Raw genomic sequence first — 16,247 nt, 5'->3', positions numbered from 1 at the left:
TACAGTAGTTCACTTACCTTGAAGCAGGTAAAAGGTGCGCCTTGTGACTTTTTTCAGGATTTGAAATGCCGTTCCAGACGGTCGCATACTGTGGCGTCCGGAACTTCTCAGCATAAGTACAAAGTCACATAGGATGAGCGCGCTTGATAGAAAGAGAAAAAAACGGGAGCGCTGCAGAAAAATTGAGACTGTGGTCACATGATTGTATCTTTTTATCCAATAGGAGACAAGGGGTAAGGCAAGTAAACTGGGGATGATGGTACGATAGGTCTGCGACTGTGCGTTAGTGGTCATCATATTTGATCTATTAGGAGACTTAGGGTCACAAGGAAACGTATACGCTGCAGCCAAGTAGAGACTGTGGAGTAGAAAAAGGGGCACAAAAAGGCTCAAGACAGTTGAATTTGGTTTGGGTGTTTACTGGTCAGCTCATGAGCCACATGAACAGGAAACAAAGTCAAACGCGAGAATCCTAGGCGGGAACCAAAATGGCTGAAAAGAATGCTAGCCAGAAGGAAAATGTCGGAAATAAATGCAAGCGAGCGACATTAGAGCTTGAGAGTCGGCCATTTTGTAGGCCGGTAAAACAATGCCTTTTTTGGAGGTTGGCGGATCTTTGGCGAGGCGCAAGCGAGAGTCTCCATTTTCTTGTGTGCCGCCCTCACATGGACTCAAACTCATCTACGCGCTGCTTGGTGTTACCCTGCCGGATCTGCCGCAGCGTCTTGTACTTGTCGCGGCCCGCTCGCACGTTCTCGGCGTGAAGGACGTCGTTGGCCGTGTTCTTGCTGTCGTCGCGAGCCTCCGCCAGCTCGGAGCTCAGAGTCTGACAAAAAATGAAATAATAAACAGAGGGAGTGAGACAAGAGTTTACAACAGTCAGAGACTAACTACCCCATTGAAAATATTTTTAGAATTTGGTAAAATTTCCGTAATGTACCATGGAAAAAGTAGCTTTTCCCGTGACGTTTACTCAGCAATAGATTACATTTGAGTATTACTATTATTTTTTGCAATAGATGAATTTTTCTCTAAAATATTCAACTTTTTCTAAAATAAAATAAAAAAACACTACATTTTTCACAAACAAAAAATATTTTTTTCTCAAATCGACTACTTTTTCTAAAGTTTTGTTGAAAATAATATTCCTTTTAGAAGTATAGAACAATAAAATGCATGCTTTTTCAAGGAATCTTAATTTTTTCTAATTTCTCTAAAATGTGCAACTTTTTCAAAAGATATATACAGCTCTTCAGAAGCACGTTTCACTTTTCCCACAATTGTTTTGACAAAAACTTCTCTCTACATATAAAAATTTCTTTACAAATTTATTATTGCTGTCAAACGATTCATTTTTTAATCAGATTAACTCATTTGCTCCCAAAAACGTATTTAGATGTTTTTAATGTTTTTTGTTCCAAATTTTTCCCCTCAAAAATAGTAAACTTCCATTTCAGAAACATACTTTTTAATAAACTTTTTCTAAAACATGACTTTTTTTTTTATTCACAAAATAAAGTATGACTATTTCTCAAAGATGACTTGTTTTTTGGGGGAAAACACATCGTTTTCCCCCTATGCAACATTTCTTTTGTGCGCTCTACACTCCCGCCGCCCTCTGACCTGCAGCTGCTTCTTGACGCGATGGTTCTTGTGCGACTCGGTGACTCTGTCCTCTTCACTGCGCTGGCTGCTGACTCCGTCGCTGAAGAGCTCGGCGCTGGCCTCCCCGTTGCTCTCGTCGTGCTCGTCATGATCGTACCGTGCCATTGTGGGTGAGGTTATGGCCACCCGCAGCTCCTCCCGCGTCCTCTCCAAATCTTCCTGCGCCGCCATGGCCTGAGCGGGAGGACGCCAGGATGTCATGAGAACATTTTAAACGGTTGTCAAAAACAAAACTGTTTTCCATATCACATTAAGGAGAACATAGAGCCAATAATAGCATTTTTTTTTTATATTAATGAGAAAATGAACTACTCAAAATCATAATCATTTCTGAGCAACAAAATAGCCACCCTGTTCGTTTCCAGCCCATTAGCTTGCAACCCTTACAAAACGCCATCTTTTTTTTTTTTTTGTTGACATGGGACTTTTAAAGAAATGATGTTAGTGTTGTCAAGATTTACTTTGTGCTGCCAATCGTTGGCGTCTTCCTCCTTTTTCCTCTTGGCTTCTTCCAGCAGAGAGATTTTGGCAGTAAACTCGGCTAATTCAGCAGCCTGTCAAACACAACACATTATCACTAACTGCAATATTACCCGAATCGCTTCAGTAAAGTATCAATTAGGATTAGGATAAAAGATTGAAATTCATGGTACAGTTAAAATTAGGGCTTGATTGCTTAATTGGTCAGACATTTTAATTGGACGCTATTAGTGGTTAAGGAAAATGTGAAGCTTTTTGCCAATTGTGTTGGTATTATGCACATGAAAACATAAGATAACTATAATCATATGCACCCCCCCCACCCCCCCAAAAAAAGACATAACAAATACCAAAGAAAAAATAAAAAAAATCATGTAAAGTGACCAAAAAAAAAACCCAAGTAATTTTACTGAATTAATTATATAATTTTTTTTCATTTATCGTCCGTTATCAGTTATTTGATTTTATTCTGCCAAAGATCGGAATCGGCATCAGCCTTAAAAAGTCCTTATCAATTGGGCCTTAGTTTAAAATAAGAACAAAAATATCTTTATCCCTCACAATACTGTACAAAATCTGGGTGGAACAAAATAAATATTGTATCTGAATGTTACGCTACAGTATCCACTAATTGCGGGATATAGAAAAGGCGAGTACCAGCTGTTCCTGGGTCTTCATCTGGTCGGCGGCTTGCTGCGCGAGCGCGGCCTTGGCCTCTTCGGCGACTCTTCGCTCCTTCTCCAAACGCTGGGCCTCTTCCTTGGCTCGCTTCCGCTCCTGTTCCAGCTCCAGGGCCTTGCGGGTCTGCTCCTCCAGTTCTTTCTGCGCTCGATGCGTCTGCTCCTCGATGTTGCGCAGGCGCTCCATCAGCTCGTCCTTCTCGCGCTCCATGCGCTGCTTCTCCTTCTCGGCGTGCTCGCGCTTCTTCTTCTCGTTCTCCAGCTGCGCTCTGGACCAGGGCGATGGAGAACATCAAGAAGCAACCAAGAAAGAAGCAACCAGACAGGGAGGCTGGCGCAACACTGCCCCCTATTGTTCACATTGACTCAAATATCAATTTTCATCTTCATCAAGATTGGTTGAATTAATTTTGTACTTCTCCATCTGCTTGTGATGTTTTTCCTCCCGGGCCTGAGCCTTCATCTGCTGCACCTCGATGGTGTCAGGCTTCCTGCGCCGCATATACAGCTCATGGTTGCCCATGCACAGCGCCAGGATGCGCTTGTTGATGCGCAAGCGCGGCGCATAGAACACAAAGTCCTGCAGCGCACACACTTAAGTTTTGACAAAAATAATAACCATAACTTCAGCAATGAGAATACGAAGTAAGATACGTACCGGCGCTTTCTTGTCGATGGGTTTGATGACAAATTTCTTATCGTTGAAGGAGATGTTTCGGATCTCACTCCATGGGAAGCCTATTTTGGGCGACAACCTGAGGAAATATTATCATTATTATTTTCAGAATAAGATATCATATATAAAATATATCATTTAAGAGCTCTTCTTTCTGTCGATTATGAGTAATGTTTTGAAAATATTTTTGATGGGCGGCATAAAAGTAAATATAATTTATGGTATAATGTGACTTGCTGGATTTGAATACAGCACAACACAATTAGTGAGTTTTCCGTCAATATTTAGCTTGAATTAACTAATAAGTAATTGTAAAAAAAATGCATACATTTGACATTTCTTCTTTTTCACTGGTACCAATACATTGATACTGTTCACAAAAATATATAATTAAACTAACTAAAAACACTTTTGGACAAAAATATTTTTGGGAAATAGAAAATGAAGGGGCAAAAGAAACAACATTGTCATCCGCTTCATGCTAATACCTTTGCTCACCACAGGAGGGCAATGTAGCCACATAAATGCCATCATTCTGAGGCGGCACACAGTTATAAAACACCTTTTATTTTGTGGATCAAACTGACCCATATCATGAATTTTGCTAAATAAAAACAGACTGCCTTATCTACCTTGACATATGATCTGTGAACATCAATGCACCAAATCAGTCATTCTCAAAAGTAGCAATTTTTTCATAGACATATTGCGTTACTTGTCTTCGTGCTCATAGATGTTGAGTCCGAGGGCGTCGACGCCCAGCCACAGTTCGGTGCCCTTCTTGTTCTTGATCTCAAAGTAGTTGACGCCGTACATCTCCAGGTCCTGAGCGATCTTCAGGTACTCCATCATGGCATCCTCCCTGCACACACATGCGAGACTTGTTTCCGCCATTTTGGGCTTTTGGCGCTACATCCTCTTGTTTACATCATTTTCATATTTTTTTGCAGTGTGTGTGTGTACCTCAAATGTATACTACCATAAGAACATTGTATTGAATTTCTATACATTTCTAATGTATCTATCATATACTGTATATACAAAATATTTCATCCATTTATGTACTAATTAAGAGTATCTCTAATGTGCCACATTAACAACCTTTACACTTATAATGTAGCATAATGAAATCATAATTCAAGTATATAGATATTTCCAGTGTACAAGATCATATTTAATGTTTGTATCACTAATGTCTCATACTGAGATCATCTTTCTGTAGCAGCTACCTGAGCATGCTCCTGTGTTCCTCGTGCCATGTCTGTATCCTGTCCTCCCACTGCTCCTTTGTCAGCTTGTGTTGCTCCAGAACTCTGCCGCCCAGAACAAGAAGAAAAGACGTCACCATGACAACAAAACGGCTTCATCATCGCCATCTTCAAAGCGAATGGCATGTTTTTTGGTACCTTTGTGGCAGCAGGCGGTCGGCCGCCAGGTAGCCGGACTTGTGCACGTCCTTGTTGTGGTCGCCAAACTTGGCCTGGACGGCGTAGGAGGCTAAGAGCACGGCGGTCTCGGGGGGGCAGTAGTTCTCGTCGTTTAAGATGGCTTCCTTCACCTGGATAGAGAAAACTAGAATGTTAAAAGAACAGGTCGCGGCAGAGTATGTGCACAATTTTTTTTGTAGATTGTCTCAATTTGAATCAGGAAAAAAAACGAAATTGTACCTGAAGGAAGAAGAGCCTCTGTGTGATCTCCTGGATGAGCTCCTCCGAGACGTCCTCTGGAAAGAACTTTGCCCTGAACTTGAACTGCAGTGGGTTTTCCTTTTTCACATCCTGCTGTGTCACCTGGGCAAAAACAACAACAACAACAACATTATTATCTTGAGGAAAGGACATGTGGTTCAGGGTTGTGTTGCCTTCAGGGGTTTTTGGTGTCGCTCACCTTCTTGTTGAGCTTCAGCCACGTGACGTAGCCTTTGCTGTCGACGTACTGAAGGCCGAAGAACCACACCTCCCTCAGACCCACCGTCTTCACCACCTGGAGAACAAGTGGGTGTTTTTTTTTAAGTTGATAAAATTAATAGAGGGAAGTTCCCCCAATCTTTTGTTTAGCTTGGATGTTGCTAATCTGCTGCCTTGATTATGCAGGGAACTACAGTACACGGATGGATTATCGATTATGGGTCATGACTTTTCACAATCATCGGTCAAGGACATTTCCAAAACGAATGGAGTGCGGTTCCCCCAGTTAGTTTAGTTATCGCTACTTTGATTGCTTTCACGTGGTCATATACTAACTCATGTGTCTCTACAAACATCCCTATTTTGTACACTATCTTGACTTTGATTGGTCAAAATGAAGAAATTAGCTTAGAACCTCAGAATCTGCTGCCGTGATTGTACAGGGTAACTAATTACAGTACCAGGATGCATTTATAATGATGTAAATGATTTTCCAAATCATCAGTCAAGGACATTTCTAAAGTGAATGGAGTGAGGTTCCCCCAGGTTAGTCAAATTAGCGTGTCAACAAGTTGGCCACGTGTCTTTACAACGACGCACGAGGAACCAGAGTCCCTGCACAGATGATCAATTACGGGTCAAGAATGTTCGGAATCACCGGTCATGGTAGTCATGTCTTTTCAAAATCATTATTCAGGGGCATTTTTTGACAACAAAGTGGTACAAAGTGAAAAGAGTGAGGTTCCCCCAAGCATGAGTTTTTACCTGAGATATTATAAGGATAATGGATTTCATTTTGTTGTACTTAATTGCACATTTGACATTTAGCTTGGAACCTCTGAATCAGCTCCCTTCACGTGGCACCTACTGTATATACTCGGCTTGGAACCGCTCCCAATTGTCGATAAAGGGAATTTCTTTAACAACAAGCAGCTATAATGTGAATTGAGAGTAAGGTTCCCCAGGCTGGTGAATTTAGCGCGACTTTCACTTGACTGCTTTTCAATAAAGATGCTCATAGGTGTCTTTACAACTTGATTTTGTTCCACTTGACTGACGTGTGAATTTGAACGTGAAGACAAATTAGCTCGGAGCCTTTGAAAAATGAGCTAATTATGAACGCAGCATTAAATCGCACGTCTATAAAGCAAGACATTATGACGTCTGCTTATGTCAGGGGTCTTACAAGGAACAGGATCAGTTAATGGCTGATTTAAGATGACATGTATTGTCACAGACGGCTGCGTGACCTCCTTATGAAAAGCCAAACCCATAAAAGATGCGAAAGCTTTCCCTTTCATTTGTTTTCCTTCCTCTGCATCACTGAAACCTTTCAGGCCCGGAACAATGCTGAAAGGCGCCCTTTAACACGCACACACACATATATATAGGCACAAAGAGATCTTTGTCTTTGTTTAGACAGAACCAGAAGCGACCCAAGCACCTACTGGCACACATTTCCAGTGCTGCCTTTGCTTTGATGGAACAACAAAAGATGACTCAGGAGGAAGGATTTTTTTTGGGGGGGGGGGTTAATAGCCCACCTCCTTGTGTGTTGTATGTAAACAAGAAAAGGGCTGACATTTTACAACATAAAAAAAACCATTGCAATTTTATGGAAAAACAGGTTGTACTTTTACATAGTATTAATTTGAAGGTAGCACGGCTCCAGGCTTCCCGCATGAAATTTGCATGTTGTCCACATGCTTGCCTTGCTTTCGCCTACATTCTAAAAACACGTTGGGTTTATTCAAGACTAAATTGTTCTTAGGTGTCAATGAATTGGCTGGTGATGTGTCCAGGGGGCGACATTGCACAGAGTGCATTCGTGTGTGTGTGCGCGCGCGCGCGCATCTCACCTGGTCAAAGAGCTGTTTGCCTGTTGTGTTGGGCTGGATGGCAAACTCCAGCTCCGCATCCATGGTGGTAACTCGGACGTTCGTCTGCATGACAAAGATGACTGACTACATTAAAAATAATAATAACAAACGAATACCGCAAAAACAGATGGGCATGTACACACACGTTTATGTTGGAGAGAGAGAGAGAGGGAGAGAGAGAGAAGAGAGAGATAGGCCGTATGTTGCCTTTGAGGTCTCTTGTGTGTGCATGCAAGGCTGCAGCTTGTTGATAAGGTTTCCACGACATGCAAACAAAGCATACATAAAGCATTTGTGGCTTCATGGATGTCGCTACTCAGCAGCAGTGACCGGGAATTACTTCATTCAGGCCCTCCTTGTAACATTCTGACATCAGTCAACATTTGGTGGTATTACTCCAGGCCTGACTAGTTGGCTGCCTAAATGGGTGGCAATCAGACGGAGTGTACGTCGCTTCTTCGAATGCCCCATCGGCACTAATCTGGATCACAGTGCAAGATGTCAGTGGACAGACGCTGCCAAGGGGTCAGGCTGGATTATCCAGATTGTTTTACGGGGTTGAACAGTTGCAGATTGTGAGGCGCATGATAAAGTCAGCCGTCGGGCCACGGAAGAATAGCGAAGTCTAGACACAAGTCGAGTCTCCATTTTGTGGTAGCAGCCTTCTCGAGAGCCTTCTTGTCTCACCAACAATGTAGGCCAACACGTAGACCCATGTGTGTTTGGTGTTTGTGTGTAGCAGGACTGCCTGGCGACATTGTTTGTGTGCGTCCGTGTCCAGACTCAAGACAGCCATAATTAAAAGCCCTTCGCCGCTAAGCTGGTTAACAAGGCTTGCAAGGGCAGCGGCGGCCAACAACTTCTTCACCTCATACTCACACGCACCCGCGCACACACACACACACACGCGCACCCACACTACACACACGTGCATGCATCATTTTATTTTATTTTCATAATTATTTGTTTGTGTCAAACGTTTGCCTCAGAATATATAGAATTGTGTACAACCCTTTCTGGCATTTTTTTTATTTTTGTAATTTTTTGTCATCTTTGGGGCTCTGGTTTTGGTTGTGTGTCTCCATTGGTCTTGAGTGTGGTCCTGCCCTTCCTCGTGTTGACCAATCCGTGCCCTCAGCCACTTGTGTCTTGCCCCAGGTGTGTCTTGTTGTCTCGTTAGTGTGTGTGTATTTAGTTCCCTGGTTTTGGTCGGTCCTTGTGGGATCATTGTTGCTGTCACCGCTGGTGTGCTGTTTGTTACTTTGATTTTGGATCTTTTCAGATCTTTGTTTGTTTGTTTGTTTGTTTGTTTGTTTGTTTGTTTGTTTGTTTGTTTGTTTAAAGCTAACCAGTACCCCTGTTAGTGTTTTTGTAAAATAAATTATGTTCAGCATAACCTGCATTCCTGCCGTGGTTCTCCTGCCTCGCTGCATTTGGGTCCTCCACTCCGCACTCGTGACAGAGTCAACGCCGCACGGTGACATTTTTAAAACCTTTTTTTAAGTGTGCATAAAATTACAACTTTTTCAAGACATTTTTTCCTCATATTTTCTTTTTTGCTTCATGTAAATAAAAGGCAACTTCTTATAATAGTGAACAAAAAAAAGATAAAATGATACAAAATTCTTGCAATATAAAAAAGGTTTGTGTAAAATTACGACTTTCTAATCATAATATATATTTTAATATAATTATAAAAAAATATTTTTTTGAATAATAATTCATAATCTTTAGATTTTTATTCACTGAAAAGTGCTAATTAATTTTTCACATTTGGAATAGCAGTCTTTATCTTAATAAAAAAAAAAAAGAGAGTAAAATTACAATTTTCTTTGCTATATTCTGATTTTTTTCCCACATCAAATTACAACTTTTTTCTCTCAATATTTTTTTTATTTTAAATGTAAAATTAGAAACCTTTTGCTCCTAATATTTAAAAATGGTGGTAGCCTGTTTTTTTTTCTTTGTGAAATGGCTTTTTTGGGGGGCAAATTAAACACCTCCACCATTGCAACTTTTTTTCTTCTAACATTCCAACGTTTTTTGCTCAACACTATAACTTTGTTCTCATCTCAGTAAGATACCTACAGTATGGTGTGTGTATATATGTATGTATGTATGTATGTATATGTGTATATATATATATATATATATATATATATATATATATATATATATATATATATATATATATATATATATATATATATATATATATATATATATATAAACAATGTCTTTTAGGTTCACCTGCACCATTTGACCTCCCTCGGGATTTTTTTTGCTGTATTGTTGCCGCATTTGTGTTACCCTCTGTAGTTCTTGCACACATTTAATATAAAAACCTTTTTTTCTATGGGCCGCAGCAACACACCTTGCAAGCAAACGCCTCTGTGTTACATCAGCTGTTTGTCGGCCGCATCACGTAAGCATGAGGAAACGATCAAGTTGCTCTTGTGTGTGTGAAGCTTGCAGGCTTTATAATAAATGAAACATGAGATTACGATAAGAGCGGACGAGGTGCGGTCATTAAATTGGAGTATGCGTGAGCACACAAAACAGGGCTACACTGCACAAGCTCGGCTTAAAAAACAAGAAATAAAAGGTATATAATCAAGGATATACAGTATTTAATTCAAGTCAATTTATCAATAACAGGAAAATTTGACGTAAGATTAATTTAAAATAGTAAATATAGCTAGCCTAAAAAAGGGGAAAAAAATGTAAAACTCAAAAAGTATTGTTCTGTTAAAAATGTATCACTTTAATGCTTCGGTGCAAAAGGAACAGGTCATGTAGATTAAATTCTGCTCTGGGGTCATCGTGAGTGCAGACTTTGATGTGGATGAAAGGTGCTGGCGACAAATAATATTGTAATAAGTACGCCTTTTTTTTTTTGCTTATTAAATTGGTAATTGAACATACATTATAAATTTAAAAAATCTCAATGGGTCAATTTTTCCTGTTGCATTGGCAGATAATTTTGCTTGAATTAAATCATGTATTTACATGGTGGGGAAAAAAAAATCTTGGCAGACAAAGATCAAGAATATTTTGCCTTGATGTCAGCCATTAGTTAGGTTTCAGTTTTTGCAGGACACTGATGGCCTTTGAACATGCGCACACACACAGCATTTAATCGACCTTAGGGGGCGCCGCGTTGCACAGGCGCCGTTTTAACAGGCTGATACGCAGCTAACAAAGCTAAGCTAGTCGACGTGTTTTTAACAAGCACGGCTGCAGGGCGCCACAATGCACAGAGCAGGCAGTGAAAGGGCCCCGTGTGTTTGCGTAGGGGTCACGGGGGATAATGTAACCAGACTGCATGGGAGTTTCCCCTCAAGGCGGCATTGGATATCGGAGGTGGACTTCAACAAAGTGCCTCTCTCACTCACTTGCTTCTCCTCCCCACCACTCTGACAAACAGCCTTCCTTACTCTTTGTGGATGTGACAGAATGGTACAAGTGTCTTAGCATATTGTCACACTCCTGTTGAATAATAAATACATGAACATACGAACGAGTAAACGAGAAAATAAATAAATGAAAAGAGAAAGACTTGTAGGTACGTTTTATCATTATTTACGCTTTTTAGCTAACGTCCTCATTGTCACAATGCTAACCTTTGTCCACTTTTACTTCCTGAGCATTACTATGACATCCACTTGGTTGCTATAGAGCAATAAACTTAAAAAAGCCACATTTAAGCAATTTTTGCATCCATGTTGTCACTTTGTTTTAGGATGCTTTAGAATTTTTATTTAATGAGAATGCCCACTTTGAAAGTCCTTTTTCGATTTTTGTATTTGGTGAAAAGCTTGTATGTCCATTTTATTACTATTTTGACTTTTTATCAAATGTAAATGTTATCATGATTTGACCAAAACCTTGTTTGACCATTTCAGTCTTTTTTTTTAATTTTTTTTTTTACTTTGTCTTTTGTGAAATAAAAAGAAAGAACTCACCGGCTTGGGCATCTTCATCCTCTCTCTGCCCGTCCTCTGCTGCTGAGAAAAGAGAAAGAAGGCGTCTTCTGTCTTGCTGCTGACGACACAAAACACAAATTGGTGTTAATAATGAAAAAAAAAAAGTTAACGTTTGGAACTCTCACAAAAATTTGTACAACCTATGAAGAGCACGTTTTCTTCCTTAACTGTCCTACATTTTCATTGCAAGAAGAAGATTTACATATTAAAATGGATCCTGTCATTTCTATAATCCCATCCAGGCTTCAGGAATTAAGGACACTGACTTTAATTTGACACCTTCCAATCATTACGGTGCTTTTAGGACAAGTCCTGAAGGTAAACGTGGCCTAGAACGGGAGATCATGTAGCCTTCTCTCTATGCTACAGATGACAATGTTATGTTGTCTGGGTTTTTTTTGTTGCTAAAATGTTAGCTAGGTTAGCATTTTCTTGTACAGTGCATTGAGTGAAAGGTGCATTTTTTTTCAGACTATACATTTTTTTCTTCAAGACTTTTTCTTGTAACATTGCAATTTTGTACTTGATATGCGACAACTTTCTTGTCATACTATTACAATTTGTTCTCGTTACATTAGGACTTTAACTCTCACAATTACAACCATTATAAGTTTTTCCTTGTGCCTTTATAATTTTTCCTTGTATGTTCAAAAATATTTTTTTATCCAATTACAAATATTACATACATACCATACAACTTTATTGAGATTTGTTTTCAATACATTATCAGTTACTTCTTGAATTATCAATTTTTTTCATGTAACTGTACAACTATATTATACAATCATGACTTAATGTGTGAGATTACTTCACTGTCTGTCTATATATATATATATATATATATGTATATATATATACAGTATATCAGATAAAAATTAGGATTCATCCCGTAATGTTTTAACATTGTTCTTTTCATTGTACCACTTTATTGTAGTCGCAATATGAATCACCATAACTATTTCCCCTTTTTTTTTTTAAATATTAAATCCAGCATTGTGTCAGCACAAAATGTCTGCTACCCCTCTGACACAAAATGTCTGCTACCCCTTAAGTCCTTCATTCAGTGATTTCTTTCAGCAAGATGATAAGTATGCAAATTTTTTATCCTTTCGTCTAATCCCCGACAGGAAATGTACTAGTTAAAAAAAATAAAAAAAAAACTTCAATGGATAACCTCCAATCAAAAGCAGGTTCGGAGCTGACACAAGCCTCCTATAGTGACCTATATACAGGCTGTATCTACACTCTCTGTTTTCACTTACTGTACCTGCAGCAGCCAGGCAGGAGGAAGATACTGAAGACTAATAAAATTGCTGACAGATATGATAGTTGTGTCAAGCCAGTAAACAGACTCGACATCACCCTGCATAATTTTATAACACCCAATCGCTTTGTTACCACTTTTGTCTGGAATGAAGTCGTCAATCGGCTTTGTTCCACATCCAGCAGTGAATGTGATTGCACACAGTAAAGTTTAATCATTTTAATGGTGCAGGCTTTATGGCAACGCACACCTACAGTGGCCACAGTGTGTCAGTGTGTGTGTGTTTGCTGAAACACAGAACGTCTATGTTCAGAAGCACGCTACCTCGTAAATAGGATGACAATGATGATTAACAATCATACGGTTAAGAAAACAATGTTGAAATATTTTTTCGGTCATTGACAAAAATAAATAAATAAATGAATGAAAAAAAAGTTGTAAGTTTATATATATATATATATATATATATATATATATATAAAATCACAACAAAAGTTGTAATTTTTACGAGAATAGAGTTAAAAGAGAATATAAAGAATAAAGTTGGAATTTTATGAGAAATAAGTGGCAGTTTAATTTGCTTTCATGTAAAAAGAAAAAGTAAAAATTTTCTGATAATGAAGAATACAATTTTCAATATTTTTGCAGAATGAAAAAAAATTCTAAAAAGTCTAATTCAACCAATTTAAAAAAGAAGAACTGTAACATTATGAGGGAAAAAATTGAGAAAGAACACGTCCAACAAGTCAAAAATTATTATTTTTTTTACATAATTGTTTGTGAAAACAATTATTACAAAGACATTCTATTTTATGTACTTTTTTCACAGAATTCTAAATTTACATAATATTCAGAGCATTTGTTCGATGATAATCTGTCACATAATTTTGGTAGAGAATTGCTCGTGTAGCAGAAGTAACAGTGTATGAGGCACCTCGCAGTTAAGATCACACTAAGCATTTTCATTTCCGTTGACACTTCCTGCGTCAACTTTGGCCTAGTGCGCTAGTACTTTTTGTTAATATGCATTTATATATAAATCAATAGATATACAAAACACAGTTCTAGAATGACAACTGGTGTGTGAAGTGACTGGATTATCAATATATTAATAAGCATAAGCATATTTTATTGTAGTAGTAATAAGCATTTATGCTTTGATATGGGAAGAGTGTGTGACTTTTTTCTAGCAACGGTTAAAAGGAACAGAGGGATAATATTTATTATATTTATTAATATTTATATTACAAAAAATAATAATTACAATTTATTAGTATGCAATTTTATGAGAATACATTTGCAAACTTTGCAAGAAAACAATCTAATATTCTGAGGGGGGAAAAGCCACTTTACGAGCATAAAAACAATTATAAGAATACGTTCCAAAATATATATATTTTTAAATGGTTTAATTTCATGAGAATAAAGGAATACTTTTAGCATAATCTTAAATAAATACAAAAATATATATGAGTGTAAAATGTAAAGTAATATTTATACAAAAATATAACATTCACAATATTATGATAAGTATTTCATTAAATAAATTGGTAATTTTACGAGGAATAAACATTTTACTTGGAAAAAAAGTAAACATACAAGTAATACTACGGAAAAAAATATGTAATATAAAAATAAAGTTGCTATTTCCATACTAACTAGTAACTACCCATGGGGTGCAAAAAAAAAAATGCACAAGGGGCGTCAACGACAAACGAGGCAGCCAACCAAAATACTCCCCCTCTCCTTGTTGTCCAATCAGCAGGGCTTGAGACAGGCGCGTACCTACAGTATAGAAGCGGACGGAAGCGACAAACGACGTAGCCAGTGACAACGCTTCTCCGCTGCCACTTGGCCAATCAGCGTGCTTTAAAACTCACCGCTTCGATTTGAGGCTACACAAGGTTGGCTTGGCTAACGGCGGTGCCGCCTAGTTAACTGCCGCGTTGAAATGACAGCTGGTGACGTGCTAAACGGGCTAAAATAGCGGATGATGGGGATGATTCAAAGCGGCTTTAAAAAGGGAAGTGTAGATGACTCACTGGAACAAATGTGCTCGGGCTACCTTAATTTAATGGCGCCTCAACATGTCACATCCTTCCCTTTGTGTTATAACGTGAATCGATTAATAGCCGCAGGCTAATCTAGTAGGCAGACAGGTAACACTCTTGTGACCATCACAAATGAACATAAAAAGATCCCCACGTCATAACAGTTCAACGAGACATGAGCCATCTCATGAATACCGCTACAAAGGTGCCCCGGAGTTGCCCCGAGTGTGGGGGGTAACTAATTAGCATGGCTGCCAATGACGTACCTCACCTCGGCGACAAAACAGACCTCGACCAATCGCCGCTTTTCTCCAAAATGACTACAAAGTCGGCACCAGAAAACGCCCAAGAAGCGATAAATGTTGGAAGTTGACAAGGGGGTAAACTTCCGGCTCGACTCACCAGTACAACCGCCCTGTGTTGAATGTTGACGCCTGCAACGAACTGTTTACCCTGCCGCCAGCATCGGACGTGGGCAGCCAGGTATGTCTCGAGACGAAAAAGTTGCTCGAAACGCTCTTCTAACAATCACAATGGACATTAAACGAGCCACACGTTAAAAAGGGCATCTCAGCAAGGCATGAGCCAGCGCTACAATGCAGCTACAAGTCATTAAAGGTTCCCCGGAGACCCCCCCATACTGTGGGGGTTAACTAATTAGCCTGGCCGCTAATGACGCACCTCACCTCGGCGGCGAATGTGACACCTTACCGCTTTTGACTCACCTCCAAATGACTTCAAAATCAACACCGGGAAACGCCGAAGAAGAGACAAATACCCAAAGTTGACAAAAGGAATCACCCCCGGTTGGAACTCACCGGCACGGCCGCGCTGCGTCAAAGTAAAGGATGCCTGCGATGGAGTGTTGTCACCCCGCCACCACCAGTCCACTCTGCGCCTCCTCCTCCTCGCGAGCCGGGCGCTGCAGCTTTATATGTCCACGCGGCGGGTAAAAATAGCCCGCTGCTTCGACGACGCCAAACCGACACGGAGCTCCCTGACACGGGTAAGACTCGTCACAAAGTCACACACGTACGTAGTGTCAATATGGCTGACCAAGTTGGTAGTGAGCGTTGAGCGGCTCCCCCTCAGCCTCTCGCTCGTCTCTGCTTGCCACTTACTCGCCCCTCCCTTCTGAAACAAGCTCAAGTTGTATTTATTTTTGTTCGTACTACTGCAAAAAGTCAAACTATAAGTACGGAAAAGTTGTCATTTTGGGGTTAAAATTAGAGAAAGTACAGTACAGCGGTGCATTGAGATACGAGTTTAACCGTGTGTTAACTTCGAAACGCTCGCATCTCAAATCAACCCCCTCACTCAATTGAAATGAATGGAAATGCTATTAATCCGTATTAGCCTGCTTGAAATAATCAACAAAAATGTGTCATATTAAAGCTAAAACAGTATTTAGGTATTCTTAACACATTAATACACTAGGACATACTCATAATAGGACACAAGGTCATAACATTATGAGGAAAATGTCATAATTAAGTGAAAAATACATCACATGACGAGTGAGTGTGTGAATGAATGACAGTAACCATTAACCATCTCACATGCGCTTCACTCAGCATCTTCCTGTCTGAGTCATGTTCATTCATATCTATCTTAGTCAAATCAAGCACACATGCAATGCAAAGTGACGAATGAAGCCA

The 16,247-nt window shown here is 39.5% G+C and overlaps 2 protein-coding genes across 3 annotated transcripts in view; one reads left to right on the top strand and one right to left on the bottom strand.

The window, feature by feature from the left end:
* Nucleotides 1-403: 403 nt before the first annotated feature.
* Nucleotides 404-15,557, bottom strand: LOC144060827 (radixin-like). Of its 2 annotated transcripts, none has more exons than XM_077580696.1 (14): nucleotides 15,408-15,557; nucleotides 11,254-11,332; nucleotides 7,268-7,351; nucleotides 5,389-5,484; nucleotides 5,169-5,291; nucleotides 4,908-5,059; nucleotides 4,731-4,814; nucleotides 4,217-4,363; nucleotides 3,484-3,580; nucleotides 3,242-3,405; nucleotides 2,803-3,094; nucleotides 2,127-2,219; nucleotides 1,624-1,839; nucleotides 404-826 (listed from the first exon to the last, which is right to left on the bottom strand). In XM_077580696.1, the coding sequence occupies exons 2-14, from the start codon at nucleotides 11,269-11,271 to the stop codon at nucleotides 662-664; spliced, it is 1,731 nt and encodes a 576-aa protein (XP_077436822.1). In that variant the 5' UTR covers nucleotides 11,272-11,332; nucleotides 15,408-15,557; the 3' UTR covers nucleotides 404-661. The 2 variants fall into 2 exon arrangements, with proteins under 2 accessions (XP_077436822.1, XP_077436823.1); XM_077580697.1 differs by having other exon boundaries at nucleotides 11,254-11,329; nucleotides 15,408-15,556.
* The window catches only part of rnf17 (ring finger protein 17), a 78,601-nt gene continuing 77,836 nt past the window's right edge, over nucleotides 15,483-16,247 (top strand). Inside the window, exon 1 of the mRNA XM_077580679.1 lies at nucleotides 15,483-15,595. The gene's annotated coding sequence lies outside the window, so the exon portion shown is untranslated. The remainder of the gene's footprint in view (nucleotides 15,596-16,247) is intronic.

Source organism: Vanacampus margaritifer, chromosome 11 (genome assembly GCF_051991255.1).
Source record: "Vanacampus margaritifer isolate UIUO_Vmar chromosome 11, RoL_Vmar_1.0, whole genome shotgun sequence".
Lineage (NCBI taxonomy): Eukaryota > Metazoa > Chordata > Actinopteri > Syngnathiformes > Syngnathidae > Vanacampus > Vanacampus margaritifer.
The sequence above is the reverse complement of the archived record's forward strand: the minus strand, read 5'-3'. Positions and strand labels throughout refer to the sequence as shown.